General features: G+C 44.5%; 1 protein-coding gene across 1 annotated transcript in view; it reads left to right on the top strand.

Annotated features, from left to right (window-relative positions):
• Window positions 1–2,986: 2,986 nt before the first annotated feature.
• EXT2 (exostosin glycosyltransferase 2) overlaps window positions 2,987–25,600 on the top strand; it is a 55,346-nt gene continuing 32,732 nt past the window's right edge. Inside the window, exons 1-7 of the mRNA XM_075838050.1 lie at window positions 2,987–3,174; window positions 4,818–5,383; window positions 8,070–8,159; window positions 9,671–9,784; window positions 12,107–12,302; window positions 13,762–13,901; window positions 14,025–14,118. Of these exons, the coding sequence (XP_075694165.1) occupies window positions 4,848–5,383; window positions 8,070–8,159; window positions 9,671–9,784; window positions 12,107–12,302; window positions 13,762–13,901; window positions 14,025–14,118 (1,170 nt within the window). The 5' untranslated portion in view covers window positions 2,987–3,174; window positions 4,818–4,847. The remainder of the gene's footprint in view (window positions 3,175–4,817; window positions 5,384–8,069; window positions 8,160–9,670; window positions 9,785–12,106; window positions 12,303–13,761; window positions 13,902–14,024; window positions 14,119–25,600) is intronic.

Below are 25,600 nucleotides of genomic sequence, written 5' to 3'. Positions count from 1 at the left end.
ATACGGAGCTGTTTTCAAGGGAAAACAGCTCCTGATTTCAGACGTTTTTTGAACAACTCGCGTTTTTCGCAGCGTTTTTTTACGGCCGTTTTTGGAGCTGTTTTCAATAGAGTCTATGAGAAAACGGCTCCAAAAACGTTCAAAGAAGTGTCCTGCACTTCTTTTGACGAGCCGTCATTTTACGCACCGTATTTTGACAGCGACGCGTAAAATGACAGCTCGTCTGCACAGAACATCGTAAGACCCATTGCAATCAATGGGCAGATGTTTGCCGCCGTATTGGAGCCGTCTTTTCAGGCGTAATTCAAGGCATAAAACGCCTCCATTACATCTGAAAAGTGGTCATGTGCACATACCCTAAGGCTATGTTCACACAGCCTATTTTCAGACGTTTTTCGGCCCGTAAACGCCCCAAAAAACGGCTGAAAAATCCGAAGCAGAACGCCTACAAACATCTTCCCATTGATTTCAGTGGGAAAACCGGCATTCTGTTCCGACGGAGCGTTATTTTACGCCTCATTTTCAAATAACGGCACATAAAAAGATGTCCCGTAAAAAGAAGTGTATGTCACTTCTTGAGACGTTTTTGGAGCCGTTTTTCATTGTCTTAATATAAAAACAGCTCAAAAAACGCCGCAAAAAACGCCGCAAAAAACGCTAGTTGTTTAAAAAACTGCTGAAAATCAGGGGCTGTTTTCCCCTGAAAACAGCTCCGTATTTACAGCCGTTTTTTGTTAAGCGTGTGAACATACCCTAATACATTATATCAAGCAATTATAAAGATTTAACACCTTCCCGCCGCAGCCCTTTTTCAGATTTTCATTTTCGTTTTTTCCTCCCCACCTTCCAAAAGCCATAACTTCTTTATTTTTCTATATAGTCCTATGAGGGATTGATATTTGCAGAACGAGTTGTAGTTTTTCGTAGCACCATTTATTTTGCCATATAATGTACTAGAAAACGGAAAAGAAATTATTTGTGGGGTAGAAAATGAAAAACAAAACAGCGATTCCTCTATGGTTTTTCACGCTTCATTTTTACGGAATTCACTGTGCAATTAAAAAACCATGTTTACTTTATTCTGTGGGTCAATACGATTACGCGGCTATACCAATTATATTTTTTTTTGTTTTTTTTAAACTATGCTCTAGGGCAGGGGTCTCAAACTCGGCCGGGTAGATGGGCCACATATAGAAAAAATCGGAAGTTGACGGGCTGCATTGCTTTCAAATTTGATACAATACAAAATTATTGTTAATCAATTAGTTATTTGATCTACTATAATACTACATTACTATAATAATAGCGCTAGGTTTAAAATTTGAGAGAATTCTCCACGTGCTTATTTCAACAATCCAGTTCTCCGGTTTAAGTGTCGCTAAATGCAGTCTGGCGGCTCAGTTAGAAGTGTTTGGCAGACACACCTGTCAAGATTGGACAGCCCCTTTTTAGATAGTGCCACAGTGTCCTCTGTAGATACTGCCACAGTGCCCTCTGTAGATAATGCCACAGTGCCCTCTGTAGATACTGCCACAGTGCCCTCTGTAGATGCTGCCACAGTGCCCTCTGTAGATGCTGCCAGTGCCCTCTGTAGATATTGCCACAGTGCCCTCTGTAGATAATGCCACAGTGCCCTCTGTAGATGCTGCCACAGTGCCCTCTGTAGATGCTGCCACAGTGCCCTCTGTAGATATTGCCACAGTGCCCTCTGTAGATAATGCCACAGTGCCCTCTGTAGATACTGCCACAGTGCCCTCTGTAGATACTGCCACAGAGCCCTCTGTAGATACTGCCACAGTGCCCTCTGTAGATAATGCCACAGTGCCCTCTGTAGATAATGCCACAGTGCCCTCTGTAGATAATGCCACAGTGCCCTCTGTAGATACTGCCACAGTGCCCTCTGTAGATGCTGCCACAGTGCCCTCTGTAGATGCTGCCACAGTGCCCTCTGTAGATATTGCCACAGTGCCCTCTGTAGATAATGCCACAGTGCCCTCTGTAGATGCTGCCACAGTGCCCTCTGTAGATGCTGCCACAGTGCCCTCTGTAGATATTGCCACAGTGCCCTCTGTAGATAATGCCACAGTGCCCTCTGTAGATACTGCCACAGTGCCCTCTGTAGATATTGCCACAGTGCCCTCTGTAGATAATGCCACAGTGCCCTCTGTAGATAATGCCACAGTGCCCTCTGTAGATACTGCCACAGTGCCCTCTGTAGATACTGCCACAGAGCCCTCTGTAGATACTGCCACAGTGCCCTCTGTAGATATTGCCACAGTGCCCTCTGTAGATAATGCCACAGTGCCCTCTGTAGATATTGCCACAGTGCCCTCTGTAGATACTGCCACAGTGCCCTCAGTGAATGCTGCCGCCGTGCCCTCTGTAGATACTGCCACAGTGCCCTCTGTAGATACTGCCGCAGTGCCCTCTGTGGATGCTGCCGCAGTGCCCTCTGTGAATACTGCCGCAGTGCCCTCTGTAGATGCAGCCGCAGTGCCCTCCGTAGATGCTGCCACAGTGCCCTCCGTAGATGCTGCCACAGTGCCCTCCGTAGATGCTGTCACAGTACCCGGGCCGCGTGCTTGAGACCCCTTCTCTAGGGGGAAAATAGGAAAAGGTTTTTAGTGTGAACTTTTAATTTTTACATTTTTCTTTACATTAAAAAACAACAACTTTATTTAACTCATTTTAACTTTTTTGTTAGTCCCCCTAGGGGACTTCAACCAGCGATCGTTAGATCGCTTGCACGATACACTGCAATACTAATGTATTGCAGTATATCGTGATTCTGACAGGCATCTATTAAGCCCTGCCAGAGGCAGGGTTTAATAGGTGTACAAAGATGGCGGACCTGGGCTGTTAGAGGGGGTCGCCCCCCTCTTTTTAACGATTTAAATGCTGCGGTCGCTATTGACCGCAGCATTTAACGAGTTAAACGAGCGGGATCTAGTGTTAGGTCTCAGCCAAAATGGCGGCCCCCACAATCTAGAGACAGACATGTCAATACACTTATTCTCTTGTGTTTACTCTAGCAGCGCCTGTTCTTCATTCACATTCCAGGCGGTGACGTAGTTTCCGCACAGTGAGGGTGTCTCCGACCGGGGGATGAGGCTGGAGCTGTGAACGTTGTTTGGGGCGGCCTGGGGCCGGGTGCTGCTGCTACTGGGGGCCGAGGTGAGGATTTGGGGCCTAGGCCTCATCAGCACGGTATATTTTATATTGTATCTACCTGTATAGCCTAAAGGTGACCCATGCATCACTATATGAGATGTACTTTATATGAGGATGCCATTGTCATTACTATGTATGAAATATATATTATCCGCAATATATATATATATATATATATATATATATATATATATATATCTCTCGCTGTCCTGGGCTTCTTGCAGCAGAGGGTAAGACTACAGCATGATGGCGTCTTCTGGTAAATGTCATCGCAGCCTATAGTAATGCGTCAATGCAAAAATGGCCGCCAAAAGTTTCTGTTGACGGCATAGAAACGTTGCTCTTCATAGAAGTCAATGGAGGCGTTGGCGTCGGGGTAACGTAACATTCCAGTGCGTAGCGAAACGCAACCACACGCCAATTTGTCTATAAATAGTGAAAAATTAAAATTAAAGGGGAACTCTAGAAAAACACATCCCTGGTGCTGAAGCGGGACCGGCCTTTCTTGCAGGGATGCTCTTTGTTATGAACACACCCCAATACACCCGATTGTTAGAGTGAAGTGGCAGCGGTGCGAGGTAAGAGCCGTCCTCTCTGCTCTTCTTTCTCTGTTGGCCACGCGGTAAATGCATCGGCCTGGTGTCCCGCTGAGGATTGTCTAGACTGAATACAATTGTAACAAACACTCAGCTGTGAGAAGCAATTCGCTTGCCTTTCAGCCTAGAAACAATAATGTTCTTATTCACTGACTGCAAGCAGAGATCTTTAAAATAATGTAAAATGGAAACATAGCTTTTCATCATTCAACGGTTAGGCTTAATTTACATAAAACGAAAAAAAATCCCTTTAACCCCTTAACGATATATCTAGTGCAATGATCTGGTGGGTACTGCCTGTGTACCCCCGAGATCAGCAGCAGGAGGGCGGCTCTTATTCACTGCCATGCCCCGATCCCGGTAGTTTAACTCTTTAGATGTTGCGGCTGCTATTGAGGGTGCTTCCTCTGTTACTGGGAGCTGATGGGTTACCACGGCCCTGGCCCAGGCCTTTTATAAGCACCTGCTGATCAGGCCATGTATCCCAAATTATTATGTGAGCGATCAAATGATCCCCTAGTGGAAGAAAAAGTAAAGTTTAGTTATTAATAATAAATTAAAATCGAGCCCCCAAATAAATAAATATTTTTTTTTTAAATTAGTGTACCATAATAAATTTGGTACCGCTGCTATCGAAACGACCCGTAGAAGAAAGTTAACTCGCCATTTATACCGCATTGCGCAAAAAAAAAACAATGGTGCTTTTCCTTTTTTTTATTTTTTTATTATATCCATTCCCACCTTAAAAAAATTCTAAAAATCAGAACCCCCAATATGGTACCAATAAAAACTACAACCCCGTCCTGCAAAAAGAAGCTGTCATACGTCGATGGGAAAATAAAAAAGTTCTGACTCTTTGAATGCGATGAAATAAAACACAAAATAAATTGCTCGTTCCTTTAAGTGTAATTCCCCTTTAAGAACGCACTGGCTGATGGGCACATAGATCTTGATGTTTTTTTTTCCGTTCTTGCCTCTGGTAGGATGAGATTAGGTATAGATAAGATTGTGCGTCCATCATGTGATCAATGTCTGTTTCCGTCCCGGCAGCAGCGCAGGATCGGGGAAGGAGGGTCCATTATGTGCGCCTCGGTCAGGTACAACACACGGGGTCCCGTCCTGATCCCCAGAATGAAGTCTAAGCACCGCGTCTACTACATTGCGCTATTCTCGGTGGTGCTCCTGGGCCTCATCGCCACGGGCATGTTCCAGTTTTGGCCTCACAGCATTGAACCGTCCGCCGACTGGATCCCAGAGAAGCGCAGCGTCCACGATGTGCCGTCCGTCAAGCTCTCGGAGAGCAGCGCGCTGCCGGAAAGAGGAGACCTGAGCTGTCGGATGCACACTTGCTTCGATGTATACCGCTGCGGCTTCAACCCTAAAAACAAGGTCAAAGTTTACATCTATCCCTTAAAGAAATACATGGATGATTACGGGAGCGCGGTGGGCAGTACCATCTCCCGCGAGTACAACGAGCTGCTGACTGCCGTTTCTGAGAGCGACTTCTACACCGATGATGTCACCAGAGCTTGCCTTTTCCTGCCGTCCATCGATGTGTTGAATCAAAATAACCTGCGGATTAAGCAGACCGCACAAGCCCTGGCCAAGCTGCATCGGTAAGAGAAGGGCCGAGGGCTCATGTGGGATCATGTCCTAATAGGTCTACTTGTCAGGCGTTATTCTGAGCGGACCGTCCTTCATAGCAATGTCCACCGTTGAACACAGAGCTGCAAAATTCTGTGCCAATTAATATTCTAACCTATATTCTGCAATTTAAAGGAGAACATGCACACTTTTTATACTTATAAGTAAAGGGGCTGTTATACCCAAGATGCAAGTCCCCCTCCCCCTATATATAACCGGACTGTGTGCAATCCATAAACGTTTCCTAGCTGCATAGAGATGCAGATACTTGACACGTGTTTTGTTATTGACTATAAGCTATTGTTTTCTGTCATCAGCCACGCAGACAAAAATGGGTCTGAAGAAAGCTTGAGGTTCCCTGTGAGGCTTCGATCACATCTGCGCCAGGGTCCCGTTCCGACGTTCTGTCTGAGCTTTCCGTCGGAACGGGACCCTGACTGACACTCCGTCGTGCAAGGTATCGCTTCATGAATAGCTCACAGATCTGCAGCCATGATAGTGGAAGGTTTGCAGTGCCCGTTGCGGGGCAAATCTGCGGTCCTATCTCTGATGACCGGTTTCCTTCTCATGTCTATAGATGACTGACACGTTCTGCAACTTTCTAATATACTTTGTGTATAAATTAATCACCGTTTTCAATATCTCTGCTTGCTGGCAATGCATGAAGCAGTTTTGTTAACACCCAGTGACTGAAAACCTGTACGGTCTGGGTATGTTTGTTTACCTTCAAAGGTTGAAAACTCATTAAGACCCAGTCCTTCTCAGCTGAGGGTTTGCTACATTAGTTTCCATCCAGTCCACACAATCTCCTATGAGATAAATACATCAGCAGCACAAATCTCTCCTGTCCTGCTGCAATGTATCAGAGCATGGTCCAGACTGGATACAAATGTAGCAATCTCTCTGCTGTGAGAAGTATGTGGTCGGGACAGGATTTCAACCTATAGATATGAACAAGAATTTTCTATTCACTGAAGCGAGCAGAGATCTTGAAAATGGCACAGAATTGAAACACAAAGTATATTAGAAAGTTGACAGTAATATGGGGATAAAAAAGAGAACAGACACAGCGCTCCTCTGGGGTGACACAGTAGATACAGGGGGAATAGTAATAGCGCCGATGTAGATGTGAGAAATACATCCGCCCATATAGTTGTGCTAGGTGGTCGGCATGTGGAGCCACTGTGCTCCGTACTTAGGCCGTCTGCTGGCCCTCTGAGTGGTCAGTGGGAGCCGATCTGGAGAATAGGTTCCAAAACACTTGAAAAAATGGTCGCTCTTTGTTGACGGCGCTCCTGCACTTGCGTGGAAAAATGTATTTAATAAAAAAGACGTGTAAGGAATGCAGTTTTCCTAGTATTTCATAAGCCGGATGAAGACCTTCGTCCTAGGTCGAAATGCGTAGCTTCCTGCACTATTAGGGTATGTTCGCACGGCTTGTTTTTCGGGCCGTAAACCCCCGAAAGACGGCTAAAAATACAGAGGCTGAACGCCTCCAAACATCTGGCCATTGATTTCAATGGGAAAAGCGGCGTTTCGTTCCCACAGGATGTTTTTTTACGCGGCCGTTTGTAAAAACGGCGAGGAAAAAAATGCCCCGTAAAAAAGTACATGTCACTTCAGCCGTTTTTGGTGCCCGTTTTTCATTGGGTCAATAGAAAAACTGCTCTAAAAAACGCAGCAGAAACCGCTTGATGCATAAAAAACGGCTGTAAATCAGGGGCCGGTTTCCCTTGAAAACAGCTCAGTTTTTTACGGCTGTTTTTAGTTTGCCGTGTGAACATGGCCTTATAGCAACCTATGATGTCTACTCACACGTGTCTTTTTTTTTTTTTTTATGAAATAAAGCTCTTTATATATTTCACCCACCGAGAGATTCTTCCATAACTGGGGATTCGGCTAAATTTTCCACGCAAGTGCAGGAGCGCCTTCAATAAGGAGTGATCGTTTTTTCAAGGGTTTCGGAGCCTATATTAGAAAGTTGCAGAAACCCTTATAACACACATTAGAGGGTCTCCTGCCAACATGGCCGACTGCTATTGGTCGTGTGGAAATATTGTGCGACGTCCGACCTATATCCGCTGCTCATGTTCAAAACCTGAAATCTTATCTCTACTTCCTTTTGAATGTTATCTATTGTTTTCTGTTATCAGCCAGTTTGACAGGAAGTCCAGATAAATTCCTGCCCCCCCCCCCCTCCATGATCACTACTTCATGTCGCGTAATTTTCTATTCTTAGATCTGTGTTGTGCCGTTCCTCTTTTATTCCTCCTTTTAATGTATGAATATATTGACAATGGGTGTTACCAGTTGGGGATGTGACACTGTCCAATCAGAGCTGAGAGAGTGAGACTGTGTATGGACACGCACCTTGAACAACGGGAATGGTAACTCCCAGTTGTCAATGTATTCCTAAATTTCCAAGAGGAATAACAGAGGAACAGCACAACGTTCTCAGACAACATGCTCCAGAATTATTATTTCATTAGAAATACAAGTATTTACTAAAACAGACAAGTCAGGAGGGGTGACCGGTCCTCTATAATCTGCCCATATGTTCGTCCAATTTTAATCTTGTGTACAGGCAGCATTATAACCTCCGGGAACCGTTATATCGGAATGTATATTGACCTCTATGAATGTTTTTTTTTTTTGTAGATGGGACCGAGGTACAAACCATCTGTTATTTAACATGCTGCCCGGAGGCCCCCCAGACTATAACACCGCCCTGGATGTTCCCCGTGACCGGTAAGACTATAATAGTCAGGTCTTCCATAGCTAAACGGACCCAAAATCTTCTAATCTGGCGGCCAAAAGAAAATCAAACTGCACACTATATGCCAGAAAAAAAGCTTACGGCCTTGTTCACACGGCGCTTATATAAAACGATGTGTAAACTGGTAACAAAAACGCTAGGGTTTTTGCAACGCGCTTTTTAAAGTAGAGGCATTTTTGCCCCGTTTTTTTACGCGTTTTGGGCGCATAAGTAGGACTCCCATTGACTATGGGAATTAGGTGCGTTTGATGCGTTTTATATGCCAAGAATTGACCTGATTCTTCTTTTCTTACACGACACGGTTTTTTAAACACGCGAGCGTAAAAAAACGCGCCGTATGCACTACAATGCGTTTTCCCATTGATGTCAATGGGAAGCTTAAAGCATGCATTGTTGACGCGTTTTTCAGTGCGTGAAACGCAGCAAAAACGCGTTGAATACACGCCGTGTGAACAAGGCCTAAGACTTCTCGGCCAATCAGAAGCTCTGCGAGGGTGTCAATACTTTAGAGCGATTGTTCACTTTCACAGCAGGGAAGGGGAATGGACCCATTGGTTATAATGTAATAATTCCTTTAAGAGAAGACCCCGTTCCACAATGATGGGGGTACGGTGCAGGTTATGCGCGGTGGGTTACACTTGGGCATCGCTGTGTTGCTGCCATCACACCACTAGACCGAGAGGCTACCCCCTTGTGAACGTTATTATATATCAATACCATGTCTGCGGTAAGATTGACTGATCTGGGATTGGATTGTACAGCGCTGGAGCTTTGCTTCCCCCTCTTTGATCTTGGTTTGATCTAGTCCTGTAATAATATATAATATGGAGGCCGGTGATGTCAGCTTTGTGCCTGTCACATAGGAGACGCTATCACGTCTCGTCCCCGACTCGTGCACATTATAGGAATAGCCTGAGAGCCGCAGTCTCGTACCCACATACAGCCAGGATCACATCTAACAACCTGAAAGTGTAATTCCAGATATTGAAAACCTATGACATGTCCTGGAGACTTCATTGGTGGGGGTCCGTGTGTTGTGACCCCTACTGATAGCATGAAGCACTCTGCAGAGACATGGCCTGTAAAGCAAGAATTGTGTCACATTGTGCAGTATTTCACCGGTAAGCTCAGCTGTTTGGATTCAGATTCTGGGACAGGAAGTAGCTGTCTGACAGTGACCATGGTCAGCCATATAAACTCTCATGGAGCTACTTGTTCCGTCACCCAGTGTATCATCCCCTTCCCCGGCAGTCAGTCACACTGACGTCATGACGCCACATCCATGCAGTTGTATGACCGCTGCTCAGTGGATCTTCATGTGATGTCATCAGGTGTAAGTTGTGGTTTCAGGGTTTTGATGGTGGCGATAAAGGGGTATAGCAGTTGTGTGGGGGGGGGGATGCTTGTTGATGTACAGGTCCCCCTGCGCTATTTATATCCATAGGGACCGTTGTGGGACTGATCGCTTTTCTCTTCTTTGTAGAGCGGTGCTGGCTGGGGGAGGATTCTCAACATGGACGTACCGCCAGGGCTATGATGTCAGTATTCCAGTATACAGTCCGCTCTCTAAAGTGAACTTGCCTGAGCGGGCACCTGGGTAAGTAGTAACGCTGGTATATCTCACAGCTTGGTTTACAACATGATGACGGGATCTTCAGAATGATGGAATCCATGCCGTTTCGTCAAGCCCCGGTTCGTAGGTGACCTGTATGTGGCCCTCATCAGAGAGCCGGGCCCTTCATGTAAGAGAACCATTGATTACTCACAATCCATGTAGTAGATTTTATCGGGCCCCTGGTTGCCCGGACGGCCATGGTTTTCCAGCATTCATGAAGCATTACATGCTTTTAATCCTTTCTCCGCCCTTGTCCGGAATCACTTTAACCCCTTACCGACCTTCGACGAAAATACAAGTCATGGAGCGGGGGTGGGGTGATGTTTGGAGCCGGCACACTGACTAAGCTCGCTCCATACACCGCAGCTGTGTATTACGGCTGGCGCTGCTCTAACGGCCATGAACGGCGATCACGCTATTCCCGGCTATTTAGTTAAATACCACGATCAATAACGACCGCAGTATTAATTCCGTTAGAAGGAGGGGACGGCCCCCTCCAACGGCCACACCGCAGCGCGATCGGGGGGTGCCGATGATTGTCATGGCAGCCCGGGCCTTAATAAAGGCCCCCAGGTCTGGCTTCTGTTTGCCTCTGCTAACAGAAGCCGGTAAAAATGACAATATACTGCAATACATTTGTATTGTATCAGCGATCTAACAAGCACTGGTTCAAGTCCCCTAGGGGAACTAATAAAATGTGCAAAAAAAAAACAAAAAACAACAAAAAAAAGAAAACATTTTTTTTCGGAAGTGAAAAAAAAATATATATATATTAAAAGTAAAAAAAAAAAAAACCTTTTCCCATTTTTCACCAAGCACAATGTCAAAATGTAAAAAAGAAAACAAAAATAGTATCGTCGCGTTCTTAAAAGCCCAAACTATTACAATATACCATTATTTAACTCGCACGGTAAACGGCGTGAAAAAAAATAAAACGCCCAAATTGTTGTTTTTTGGTCACCTTAGCGGTAAAAACAATGAACTAAAAAGTGATCAAATAATCGTATGACACGGATAAATAGTACCAGTAAAAACTACAGCTCGTCCCGCAAAACAGAAGCCGTCGCACCGCTCAATCCACGGAAAAATAAAACATTTACGGTTCTCAGAATGTGGTGAAACAGAACAATTTTTTTTTTTAACAAATAGTTTTTTTCTTTGTAAAAGTAGTAAAATATGAAAAAAAACTTGATCTATTTGGTATCGCCGTAATCGTATTGAGACGCAGAATAAAGCTAAGCCGTAAAAACAAAACCCATAAAACAATGGAGGAATTTCGTTTTTTTCCGTTTCCCAGTACATTGTTCTAAATTGTGCCAATAGAAACTGCAACTCCTCCCGCAAAATAAGCCCTCACACCGCTCTACTGACGGAAAAATAAAAACTTTATGGCTCTTGGAAGTCGTGGAGTGAAAACTAAAACGTAATGTCGTTAAGGGGGTTAAAAAGGGCCATACAGTATATAAGACTCCTATCAAGGGTTCAGGGCACCTTCTCAGGTCCAGAGTTTAGGGGCTGTATACTGTGCCTAGTGTCCAACTGAAAAGGACATATGGGAGGAGTCTTGTCTTTCAGCCAATCGGCTCCTCTTGGAAATGTTCTCAGCAATGCTGATTGGATGAGAGACATGGCTGCTCCAAGAGTCCCTTTCAGCTGGATGCCAGTATACGCATTACACGGCCAACATTGCCCAAAAAACATACATGTGGAACTAAACTTTTAAAAAAACTTTTGACATGTCGTAGCGGCAGATGGGCTCGGGTGAGCGCTTTTTTTGTTTCTGATCGGCTTTTCTCAGAGCAGTTTACGGACTCAATAGAAAGTCTGAGTCGGCACAGCATCAAGTTTTAGCGATTGATGGGGGTCTCAGTGCTCAGACCCCCCCACCGATAAAAACTTCTGACATGTCCATTTTTAAAAAAAAGTTTAGTTGCATTTAAAGGCTATGGAAGCTCTAATTTCTTATAGTTGCTTTATTTAAGTTCTTCGGTCTTCCGACAAACACTGTTTAATGAGGTTCTGCCGCTGCCTGAGGTGCGGGCTCATCCGGAGGAGCCACATAATAATAGGTAGAGCCAAGAAAAGGGAACAAAGCACTGATGACAATTTAAAGGAACCCTCTCGATTTGTGGGGGGAGGGACCAGAGGGGACTTTGTGTTGAGTGTTTCTTTAAGAGTCAGTAGGGGGGGGGCTCATGGTAGAATGGGAAGGAGCTTTCTCTGCTGTCAGATAAATTGGTGGTTCATTTGCTGACAACCTGACTCCCGCATTTTTTCCTTTTTTTTTTTTTATTTTTTTTACAGCCCTCGCACTTTCTTCCTTGTCTCATCCCAGACGGCCGTGCACCCCGAGTTTCGTGCTGATCTTGAGACACTTCGGGCAGAGAATGGGGAATCTGTCTTGATCCTTGACAAATGCAGCAATCTGTCGGATGACTCTCCACCCCACCGCAAGCGCTGTCAGAAGAACAATGTATACGAGTATCCACAGGTCCTGCAGGTCAGTACGAAGTTTTACAGGCAGGGGGCGCTGTGGTATGACCGCACTAGAGTGATGGCAGATGCTACTCTCAGACTCTGTTACTTGGAGGGTGGTGGTAGTAGTAGTAGTGCTCTGTCAGCTGGAGTAGTGAAGCGCCTCATTCACATGCAGCAGTATTTCACCACACCGGCTAGATGTTACCAAATAAGAATTAACTTAAGATTCGGAACGACACTTAAAAGGGGTTGTCCAGTCGTGTGCAAATAATTAATTGTTCTGCAACTTTATAACATACTTTTTCAATTATCTCCATTAACTCTGCTTGTTGTCATTGACTGGAAACATTCTTCTTTACAGCTTGAGGCTAAAAAAAACCAAAACATACAGGCCTAATAGTCCTCACTGTGGAGGGTTTGTTACAATTGTATCCAGTCTAGACAGTCCTCTGTGAACGAAATATATCAACAGCACAAGATCTCTCTCCTGTCCTGATAGTCTGCAACCATGTACCAGTGCAGGTAAAATAGATCAGATTGGAGTCCAGGCTCTTTAAGCCAGAGAGGATTGTGTAGAATGGCAATAAATAGAAAAAAGTGCTCCATTTTTATACCAGCTATAGCCAACCTGCATGTTGACTGTTTCCAGGTAGCAACCAAAGATATTTTTCAAACTTACTACGAAGATTCAATAATTTATCCTTTCCACCTTTGCAACCAGTTCGGTTTTACTTCTCTGTTGCATATAAAATAAAAAATTAATAAACTTTGCAAATATCCTGATTAAAAATATCTTACCGTTTCTTGCCCACAGCTCCTAATGCAGACCTATGTGTCGCCGTGGCTACAGACTACAAACAAACCCTGTGTAGTCTGATCCTGCAGTTATTCTCCTTTCCATCTATCCCCTACGTCTTGCTAGCCTACATGTCATATATAAGCAAGGAGTAGGCGACAGATAGAAGTATAGCTGCAGGATCAGACTACACATGGTTTGTTTATGATCTGTAACCTTTAAAAAACATAGGTCTGCACAGGAGCTGTAGGCACAAAACGGTAGAAAATTTCTAATCAAGGCTATTTGCAACTTAAAATATTGATTATAAAGGTGGACTCCTTCAAGTGTCCATCAGGTTTTGAATATATAACTGCAGCACTTGAAGTCACCACTAGATGTCGCTGTGAGCAAAGTTTCCTTATTAGAAGAGAATATCCTTATATACTTATACTGCTAGTTGTAAATGTTTAGGGAGATAAACCTTCATGGATCCTTATAGATTGTAGGACCGCCATTAATTGGTCTGTCACCTGCAAGTACCAAGGTTCCAGCAGCGCTTTGCATTGTCCCTTGGCCGGAGCAGCGTTTATACATATTCATATCCTACCCCACTGTACAGACGTTTCCATTGTAGCCCCTGACTCCTATAAGATGCTTTTTTATTCTTTATAAGCCTGTGCTTAGTACTATTTGTGTTTTCCAGGAAGCCACGTTCTGTTTGGTCCTCCGTGGGGCCCGTCTGGGACAGGCCATTCTCAGTGACGTCCTGCAGGCCGGCTGCGTTCCAGTCATTGTCGCTGATTCCTATATTTTGCCTTTTTCTGAGGTGTTGGATTGGAAGAGGTAAGAATGATTATTTGGATTTGTTCAGTTTTCCTTCTTTAAACTGTTCACCTTCATCTCAATGTTGTTGTTTTTTTTCCAAGCTTAGTCTATCATATATTTAATAAAATTATTTTTATATAGGGCATCTGTGGTGATCCCAGAAGAGAAAATTTTGGAAATGTACAGCATCTTACAAAACCTCCCACAACGGCAAGTGGAAGAGATGCAGAGACAGGTGAGACGCTGACATTGTTCTTCTCACAGACTTCCCTTTCAGAAAGTTATGGATTTCATTGTTTATGCTGTGCGAATGTATGAGAAAACTTACAGCATAGAGAAACAGGGAGGCAGTACTACCTGTACCGACATTATTTACCGGGAAGACAGGGAGGCAGTACTATCTGTATCTACATAATTTAAAGGGGGAGGCAGTATTATTTGTACTTATATCATTTGCAAAGAGAGAAAGGAAGGCAGTACTATCTGTGCCTAGATCATTGACAGGGAGGTAGTACTGTCTGTACCTACATCCATTACAGGGAGGCAGTACTATCGGTCCTTGCATCATTTACACAAAGTACATCATTGGTCTTATTAAATAAAATAACAATGCAAGGAGTGCAACACTATGAGGGTATGTTTACACAGCAGCCTCCGTTACGGCTGAAATTACGGTGCTGTTTTCAGGAGAAAACCGCTCCGGAATTTCAGACGTAATGGCATGTACTGGCGTTTTTCGCAGCGTCCATTACGGATGTAATTGGAGCTGTTTTTCCATGGAGTCAATGGAAAACGGCTCCAATTACGTCTCAAGAAGTAACAGGCACTTCTTTGACGCGGGCGTCTTTTTTACGCGCCGTCTTTTGACAGCGGTGCGTAAAAAAAAAATGACCGTCGGCACAGAACATCGTAAAGCCCATTCAAATGAATGGGCAGATGTTTGCCGACGCTTTGGAGCCGTATTTTCGGACGTAATTCGGGGCTAAAACGCCCGAATTACGTCCGTAAATAGGGTGTGTGAACCCAGCCTTAAGGTCCCGTGTGGAGAATTGCATGAATTAGATTCTATTCACGACAAAAAATATATATATCTGCATACGGCCAAAACACGTGGAAACCAGCGCGTTATCAGACAGAGCGGTCCTTCAGGGTTTTCCCTGTGTGGTTGCAGTTCCCTTTGCTACCTGTAGATGTCTCTGTAGGATTTCTAGATCATTATAAGGATCATTGCCAACGTATAATCATCATTTCCGCACCGCTCTCATGTGCAGAACTGCAGCATTAGCACAAATGGCGGCATTCAGTTCTGCTACATGGCCGTGGTTTTATTTTAGTTGATATTATCCAAGATTTCTCTGTCAGCCGCTCTTATCTTCTCCCCCTGATATCTACACCTCTGTTTGGATCGGCACTTCATTGGTCCCCCTTATTGGTGTAGTTCATGCACAGGGACCCACATTGCAGGTTCTTAAAGGGGCACTCATTTTAAAGTCGATATTATCACCATTTGAAGTGCAAGTCTATGCAATCGATTGTTACCTGTTGTCAGACGGGAGGGAGGCTGACTGTAGTCAAGACTAGGGACTCCAGCAAACTCCCTGCCCCCATGATCACTACTTTATATCACACGTCCTCCGTGCCGAGAGCCTCCAGTTACATTTATATCCGCAGGGGTGACTGATATCAGCCGCTCCTCATAACGCTGCTGCAGAGCGGCCAAAAAGCGATGGGACTGATCAGTCGAACATAAATGACAGGAGACTTGGGCTATGTTCACACGGCAAACTAACAGCTGTAAAATATGGAGCGGTTTTCAAGGGAAAGCAGCCCCCGACTCTCAGCCGTTTTTTATGCATCAGGCGTTTTTTTGATACGTTTTTTACGGAAGTTTTTGGAGCTGTTTTTTTATTGACCCAAGTGACACTTCTTTTTACAGGGTGTTTTTACCCGCCTTTTTTCAAACGAAAAGCCGTTTTTCCCATTCAAGTCAAGGGGCAGATGTTTGGAGGCGTTCAGCTTCCGTTTTTCGGGGCTTTTCTGGCCGGAAAAATGGCTGAAAATAAGCTGTGTGAACATACCCTGAGGCTGTCACACGCACTACATACACGCTCGTCTGAATGAGCCCAAAGTCGCACCAATGTGTATGACAAGTGAACCCCTGGAATGAAAAGTTCTGTAACTTTCTAACATTTCCATTCACTGAGAGCAAGCAGAGGTCTTAAGGTGGTGTGAAAATGAATGATTGTTTACATTCAGAGGGGTAAAAAAAACTTCCTATAATAGTCCTGCTCCCACAGCGGATGAGCTTGTTACAATGTGTCAGTATAGGTCAGAGGACAAAAGAAAGAGAGGATCCAGCGATGAGTGATATATGTGGGGAAACACAGTTTCCACTTTATTGAAATATAAGCAAAAAAGCTGTAAAGAACACCAAGAGAATGACAAGGTGGTAGGGATAGCAAGTAAATGAAAGCCTACGCGTTTCAAGCACTGGCTTCGAGGCATCAACTAGCCATGAATAAGAGCCCAGCCAGTGCTCGAAACGCGTAGGCTCTCATTTACTTGCCATCCCTACCACCTTGTCATTCTCCTGGTGTTCTTTACAGCTTTTTTTGCTTATATTTTAATAAAGTGGAAACGGTGTTTCCCCACATATATCACTCATCGCTGGATCCTCTCTTTCTTTTGTTCTCATTACCTGCCGTGTGCCGTCGCGGAGATCCGGGCGAGATTTGAACGCAGGAGCGTGGAGCTGGTGAGCTGGAGGTTTCCTCCCATCCCCTATTTCCCTGCTACTACTACTATAGGTAAAAGGCATCAGCCTGAAGAGAGATCAACATTGAACCAAACCCTCATCTGTGTGAAAGCAGTACATGGCGAGGGGAGGATGCAAACAGCAAGCAGAGATCTTGAAAATAGCAAGGAATTGAAACACAAAGGAAGTGGCAGAACGTGGTTAGGCTTTATTTACATGGGACCGACTGAGCCCTTTAACTTCATTAGCGGTGAACTTTCTGTAGGGCACAGCGTAGATTTTGTTACAAAAGTTTTTAGCAATGTTCTGCTGATTGGTCTTGATGTGAGCGGAGGAGGCCGGACCCCCACATCAGGTAGGACGGGAGTGGGGTCCTGACAAGTGAAATAGTATCTGCGGGGCAGCGCAGCATGTGCGGGTCAGGAGGCCTGGAGAGGTGTAAACAGATCTGTGATTTATCTGCGCCGCGGCTCCCGCGTACACGCTTTCATCGCTTTCATTTGGCCGGTGGATTTTGCTTGAGTGACCTCTGACCCCGCGAGACTCTGAAGTGAGGCGACTGACAGGCCAGCTCTCCTTTCAAGTCGCCCCTCCTGGCCTCTTTGTGTTTTTTAGGGGGGATGTCTCCGCACAGCGGGGTGCGTGCAGCAGGACAATCTCCTCCTTTCCTCTCCGCAGGGCGCCATGAATAGGGACGTTGGGAAAAGGCGTTCAGGGATTTTTTTCCTAGGTAATATATAACCGGGAGCATCGACAGCGGCTGCAGCGGGACCCGATTATATGGTCCAGTATTTGGTTCGGGACATCACTGGTTAATGGCGTGAACATCAACAGTCCTTAAGGGGTTTGTCTCATCTTGGCCACCCCTTTTATATGTCCTGGGTATGGACGTCATAGAGGGGGTTTCTGTATGAGCCAGAGCCGCTAACAAGCAGGAGCTGTCGCTCTGGCGCACCCGGTCTGCATGGTCACGAACGCAGTATGAGCCTAAATTTATTTAGAATTGACTAATTTCTATACGAAATACAAAGCCGGTCGAATTTCCCTCCAGCAAAATTAGGGTCTTGGGATCTGGACCCGTGACATATTAAAGGGGCACTCTGATGTGGCAGCCCCTTACCGTACTTGCTTGCTGTCAGTGAATGTGAACATTTTTGTTTACCCCCCCCCCCCCCCCCAGAGGCTGAAATTCCATACACACCTAGCACTGCTGACCTATAATATTTTGCTAGAATTGTGTCCAATCTAGACCATCCTCCGTGAGCTTTATACATAGACATCGCATTTGTCTCTACTGGCAGTGAATGGAGACATTCTTCTTTATATCCAGAAACTGATAACCCCTCCTAACCCAGCCGTTTGTTACAGCGTATCAGCGTGGAGGAGAGCTCACAGCCGCCAGTCCAGGACAGAAGAGAGTTTTGTGCTGCTTCTTGGCTCACAGAGGATTGTCTACCGTGACACGATACCAGAATTTGGATTTAGATACCGATACTTTGTAGTTTTGCGATTCTCAATACCAAAACGATACTTTTCCCCAAAAAATTATGGAAAAAAAAGTTCTTCCATTTTCTGATGTGAGGCGCGAGGTGTGATGATGAATTCTGAACCTCCATTACCTCACATTAATAGTAATTAAGCCCATTGGGTTCATGTGTGAGGTACATGATGGGGTTCATTACTATTAATGTGAGGCAATGGGAGGTTCAAGATTCATCATCACACCTCGCGCCTCATTAATAAGTAAAAGAAAGCAGATTTTATTTTATAACCGCGTAAACATCATAAATGACGCTATAAATTTGTTATTACGGTCGCAATGATACAGAATATGTGTATATTTTATGAATTAAGAGTTTTATTTTAATGTTTATTGTAAAAAAAATGTGTTTTTGTTTTTTTAACTTTAATGTACTGGCCTATATCTATATACTGATAGCACACAGGAATATATCTATATACTGAGAGTACACAGGAATATATCTATGATAGCACACAGGCAGTTGTTACCTCAGTATACCCTAACAACAGGAAATATGGTCAGACAGCCCTGGGGTCCTTCAGTGGACCCTGGGCTGTCTGCCCATATATGGTATGTCCCTCGATCATGTGACAGGGATTCCCTGTGAGGCGATCCAAGGCATCCCCCTTCTCATTTTCCCCTTGAATGCTGCGCTCAGCTTTGATCGCAGCATTAGGGGAATAGCAGCGGAGATGAGAGGTTTCTCTGATCTCCGCCATTAGAGTGGGTCTGCGGCTGTTTAATACAGCCATTGCTCCACTCCTGACAAGTGTGTGAGTGCGTGTGTGTGTGCACGCAGTCCGTATGAGGTGATGCGGCCAGTGCTGCACTAATGAGCGGTGGCGCAGGCACTGAAGACAGAGAACATGGGGGTGTTTTGCAGTGCGCCCGCCATGTTCTGTCTTCAGTGCCGGCGCTCGTTAGTGCAGCACTGGTCGCATCACCTCATGCTGACAGCACGCGCACACGTGTCAGGAGCGGGGAAATGGATGTATTGCACAACCGCAGCCCCGCTCACTACATTTATGTGTTACAATACTAAGCTGTGCGGCCGCACACCCTGGTATCGAAATACATCAATTAATGGTATCGAACAGTTTGAGGCTGCACGGCATCGAAATAGTATCGCACGTTTTAACAAACCTGCAGCTGTAACGTGTAGTAGGCCTGGAAGGGTTTTCAGCCTCTGAATGTAAACTGTAATGTTACCATTCACTGACATTAAGCAGAGATCTTGAACGATGGTGAGGAATTGAAACAAAGTATATTGGAAAGTTTCTTATTTAAATAAGACTGGACCCCTGAAGTGGAGTTGTGGCCTTTTGTGGCTGGTATATTTATTAGAGGGGTTACCCAGGATAGGCCATACATATCTGAAGGGTGGGGGGTCCCGTGACGCTTGCCCAGGTGGGGGTCCCTGACACTTTCCCAGTGGTTTCTGTTACTCCCATAGACTTGAATGGGGCGAGCCAGGCAGCAACGTCTCCATCCTCACCTGGTATAATGGGGGGCATGGGCTATGGCATGAATGTGTAAGATGGGAGAACCCCATTAACAGACCAGCCTGGAGGATATATGGAAAGTTGTGACGTCGTGGATATATGAGGAGCGGGCAGAACGTGATGTGGAGATCTCCTGTGTCTGCCACAACACTGACGGCATGGAACTGGCGAGCCGCTGACCGGATCATTATGGATGTGACGCTGCAGGACGTGCCGCTGATCTCCGCCGAGTCCCCGCAGTCATTACCACGACTTTCACCAAGGGATTGAATTTAATAAGTAGGAAAGGAACCTCTGCCGTCCCTCAGATCTTTACTTCAGTATTTATGATTTGCCTGCACCACACCTTGACCTACCAATAGAGACAGGGGGTGAATGATGGCCGGGGGACCCTGCGAAAAGAATTAAGAAGGAAACCAGGGCTTAGGTAAGAGAAGAAAAGAGCGCCCTGCGCCGGTGCGGGGTCCGTCCCCCTCCCCCAGCTGAGTTAATCACAACCCCAGTGAAAAAAAAGGAGAGAAAGCGAAGACGTCATAAATAATCCGTCTGAGTTACGATCGGGTCGTATGTAAAACGTCAGCTATGATTTGCCACTGAATATTTAAAGTGTGCAGCCCTTAATTTAAAACCCAAACCTTGCGAGCTTGGAACGGGCCGAGTCAAATTAGGAGCTGCCTAACGAGGCAGGTCCCGGAGTGATGGATGACTGCTGGCGCCGCGCCCAAAACCGCAGGACTTTTAAAGGGATAGAAAGCTGGAGAACTGTTTGTTTTGCAAAAATCGGCTCGGACAAGTGGCTGCGCTGGAAGCTGATAGATGATGGGCCAAAGCTTTTATACACCGCAAGGTCCGGGGGTAACCCCCAGTATTTACACATCAGCAATGTGCGGACCCCGTCTATCTCTGTCGTCATGTAGCCTATATAGCTTCAGGTCACATCCTACGCCTTTAAAGTCGGCGTCTCACCGTAATAACCCCTATTAGGACATATGGGAAGAGTCCCCTCTAATACTGTTCTGGCGGACCCAGCGTGCCCATTCATTACATGGACGGTTATTCCCCGCTACAGGACACCCGTCGTCTTATTAATAAACCGTTTACTTTGAGACAACCCCTTTAATCCGGCATCCGATAATCCAGAAAGTCCTATAAGAGCCTAACCTATAACTATAAAATCATAGGTAACGTGTAATACATAGGAAAATGCAAATCTGGACGTGTAATATAGTATGTAAATATTATGGACCGTAATTGAACATGTAAGGGTCAGTTCACGCCGCGCCAAAAAAACGGATTAAATCGCTCTCCATTGATTTTAATGGGAGGCAGAGAAGTTTTTTCTCCGAGGCAGCTTTTGGCCGCTGATGGTAAAAATAAAAAGCGGCATGCTTTCTCAGAGCGGTTTCCGCCGCTGATCTCCTATTGAAATCAATAGGAGGCAGAAAAAACCCATGGCGCTCGTTTTGAGCAATTTATGCAGCGTTTTTGCCCGTGGTTTTTGCCATAGATTCAATGACCGCAAGCAAAGAACATGGAAAAAAAGAGCAATGCTGGCAATTCAAATCAGATTTTTTTTTCTGCCTGCAGAAAACTTAGTGTGAACTAGGCCTTATACAAAAAAATGGGAAATGTGAATAGGCTGTAATGGTGTTTGAATGTTTTGGGCGGGTCTAATACTGACGATATTTACATACTATGTTACAGTCCATATTGGTAAGTTTCTTTTTTTTTTCTATTATACATATTTACTATGATTTCATATTGATATACTTTGCTTACAAATTGTTTTATCTAGTCCTACAATACGTATTGTTCTGTCGGGGGTCGGGATCAGCTGTAGATTGGTTGGAGTTAACATCTCCTCTTTGCTCGGTTGGTGAGTTATTCTACATATAAGGGCCTGTTCACATCACGCTTTGGCCCTACGTTTTGCGTGCACATTGGGAAAGCTCCTTACGGACACGCTAGCCTGATGGACTCCGAAAGAGTGGCCTTGGTCGGGCTGGCATACATCGGTTTACCTTTACATTGGAGGATGTAATAATGTCGTATACTACGCTATTCCATCATGAGGGATCGCGCAAAAAAAAAAGTGATGTTTCCGTGTTTTGTCTTTTTTTTTATTTTTAGGGCTTGTTCACATCTGCGTTGGAGGCTCCGTTAGGGGCCTACGTCGCAGATTCCACTGAAAATACTAGAAACGATATCGCAGCATGCTGCTCTATTGTTTCCGGTAAGTCAACAGACACCCCGACGGAACCTATTAAAGTCAATGGGTTGGCGGCGATAATCTCAGTTTTTCAACGGATCCACTGCTACTACTATACCCTTGTTCTGTTCCTCTGATGAAGCAGAAAAACTCAATGGCCCGACACAGATGTGATCAGGGCCCTTCATGGGAGCCTATGAGCCAATGCGCTAAACGTATACCTTGGGGAGCTTTCCTGGGGCCGGAATCTATGGGGGAAGCCCCTGATGTCACTGTCCATGTATGGACAGTGATGTCAGGGGCTTTCAACTACGGATTCCCATGGCCAGAGCATTGCTAGCACTCTACCCGTGGACTCTGGGACCGGAGGGGCCCCTGACGTCATTGTCCATATATGGACAGTGACCTCAGGGGCTTCCCCGGGCTCCGCTCCTAAAGTAGCACGGTGCCCGGGGGGTGCGGAAGACGTATCTCGCTCTATGCCTGAACAGTGGGATATGTCGGTGCCTTCCTTCAGAGTGACGTAAACAACGTGGTGTAAACAGGCCCTTAAGTTCCATGTATGCTCATGTACTACTGATTTATACACGTAAAGGGGTACAAACAGGAGTTGTATCATGAGAAAAAAATGGCCGCTTTCTGCCAAAAAACACCGCCACTCTGGTTTATGGGCCGTGTCTGAATGAGACTGAGTTGCGATACCAAAAACAGCCTATGGCAAGAGTGGCGCTGTTTCTGGATGACCGCAGACATGTTTTTCTCATGCCACTAGTATTCCACATTCTCAACAGTTTCCTTTTTTGCTGCTTCTTTAGATTGATCCTCCTTGTGAGACATAAAACCGCAGGCGGGTCGGTACACATGATAAAGCCTGGCTTACTTGTAGTATTAGGTCTTTGATGCAAAGAAATATATGAGGGTATCTATATCCTGCCCAGTGGTGCCATATACCCTGCTGTCTTGTAAATATCGGCTATTGTAAAACTTGTGAGACCGGCACCAGTTGTTTGGAGCGGAGGGACGGGCCATTAATGGGCTGTTAACCTTTATGACGTCTTTTAGCTAGTCTTGTCTTTTCCTGTCTATTTATGCCGATTCTTCCCTTGGGGGTTTAGACTGCAGCTCGATTTTTGGCTCGTTTACGAGATTCTCCCGTGATTTACCCCCAACGCTCCACCTTGTCCGATGTGCATGACGGCCCTTCCTTCAGTTTTAGGATGTTTCTAGGGTTAGGACCATTGTCTGGATACTTTTTAACTATTCTGCTTGGTAATTGCTAAACAAATAGATGTTTATAGGGCTAATGCTGGAAACCCCACAGATTGTAGGATCAGACGCTGCATTGCTCACTGCTGATAAACCGTGTAGATACATTGAATTGCAACCGATAATCCAGACGTTCTCATAATCCGGCGGTTGTTTCCCGGACAGAACTATATGAAAATCACTGGATCAGCCTTAAACAAAACTATAAAAAGTTGTAACATTTTATTTTGGGCTTTTTACCCTTACAATAAAACTTTGAACACTTTTCTATGACCATCCGATAATCCAGAGTGTTTGATAATCTGATGTGGAGCAATCTCTATTACTAACATATCAAATATATGTATGAAATATTACCCGTATTTTATCTGTTCGCCCACAATTCCACCGTGGCGCGCTTTACAACATCTGAGTGGTACATATAGCGCAACGGCAGAGCATTTGGATGCAGGGAGGGGGGGCGGGATAACATATAATAGAAGTCATTCGAGGTGGTTGGAAAGCTGGATGACCACTCCTATGGCCGCTGTGATATCAGCCAATAGTGGTTGTCATTCTGCATATGCTACCCATATGGAAGACCAAGACAACACCGTATAGAGAACCCGGGTATCTCCTATCTATCTATTGAGCTCATTATCTATCGAGCTCATTATCTATCGAGCTCATTATCTATCGAGCTCATTATCTATCGAGCTCATTATCTATCGAGCTCATTATCTATCGAGCTCATTATCTATCGAGCTCATTATCTTTCGAGCTCATTATCTATCGAGCTCATTATCTTTCGAGCTCATTATCTATCGAGCTCATTATCTATCGAGCTCATTATCTTTCGAGCTCATTATCTATCGAGCTCATTATCTATCGAGCTCATTATTTATGTCGGTATCACATATACAATAAAATTGCTTTTAATCGTCTACTTTTGATGCTAAATATAAGTGTATTACGCTATAGACTTTTTCCACATATTCCTCTATTTTCTTATTTTATATTTTCAGCCTGAAAAAAAAAACCCCACTATACTCCAGCCCGTCGCTCTTCGCTTTTCCAGTAAAACATGGGACCCCCCTCCAGCCTCAGACTCCGCTGTCTCTCCCTTTCACATGCAATTTCCACAGGGCCACTGGTAAACCCTGGAGGCTGTAAATGAAAACCACTTTATTTGATAGTCAGCCCGTCCGGGGCCTCCTCTCTCCTTGAAACTTTGTAACTCTAGAGGCTTACAGCATGAGGTCAGCATCCCTGAAGGTATAATGCTTGGCAAACTGGGATTTCAGTGAAGGAATTCTGGGAAAGGACGGATGATTTTTTGGAACTCTGGTTACATTGTAACGTTCAAACACTCTGATCCTAAAGAAAAACATGATTTAGTTTCTTCTCTGCGGTTGCAGCGGTTAGATAGGAACGGCTTCAGCATATGATGTCATGTACAGTCTCCGAGAGTGTCAGTCTCCCGGGCCCCGCGACCTCCACTGTAACATCTACAAGATGACGATCGCTTAGTGCGGAACAATCTAACCGATGGGAAAATAAACACAGGACGTATACATTTCATCCCTCTTCTATACCATCTCATCATAGTTTGCTACTACACCAGATGTAAAGCAAAATGACACCTCTATACCAAAGTACACAATTTACTGAATAGTCACATAAACATCAATGATGTAGGGAGAAAATATAGCTTTAGCTGTATACCATTTATTCCCATTATGCCTTTGGATAGTGTTATTTTTAAAGTCTCCTAACCCAGGAATGAGATTTCTCTTGTGCTCATTGTTGCCTCTTGCGGAGTAAAGCAAGTATGAGTGGGGGAAGGGAAGTGACTACTGCTCTGAGCATATTTCTGGCTTACAAAAGAAAGTTGTCACTCATTCAGCTTTTGATGTTCTAAACTAAGCAGGGTATATTTCCAGCACCTGCATTGACCTTCCCATTGCTAAATATATAACTACTATAATACTGCTCCCTATATACAAGAATATAACTACTATAATACTGCTCCTATATACAAGAATATAAATACTATAATACTGCCCCTTATATACAAGAATATAACTACTATAATACTGTCCCCTATATACAAGAATATAACTACTATAACACTGCCCCTATATACAAGAATATAACTACTATAATACTGCTCCCTATATACAAGAATATAACTACTATAATACTGCCCCCCTATATACAAGAATATAACTACTATAATACTGCTCCTATATACAAGAATATAACTACTATAATACTGCCCCGTATATACAAGAATATAACTACTATAATACTGCCCCCTATATACAAGAATATAACTACTATAATACTGCTCCCTATATACAAGAATATAACTACTATAATACTGCCCCCTATATACAAGAATATAACTACTATAATACTGCTCACTATATACAAGAATATAACTACTATAATACTGCTCCCTATATACAAGAATATAACTAC

Source organism: Rhinoderma darwinii, chromosome 9 (assembly GCF_050947455.1).
Source record: "Rhinoderma darwinii isolate aRhiDar2 chromosome 9, aRhiDar2.hap1, whole genome shotgun sequence".
Taxonomy (NCBI): Eukaryota; Metazoa; Chordata; class Amphibia; order Anura; family Rhinodermatidae; genus Rhinoderma; species Rhinoderma darwinii.
Note: the sequence above shows the minus strand (reverse complement) of the source record. Positions and strands in the feature narration are given on the sequence as shown.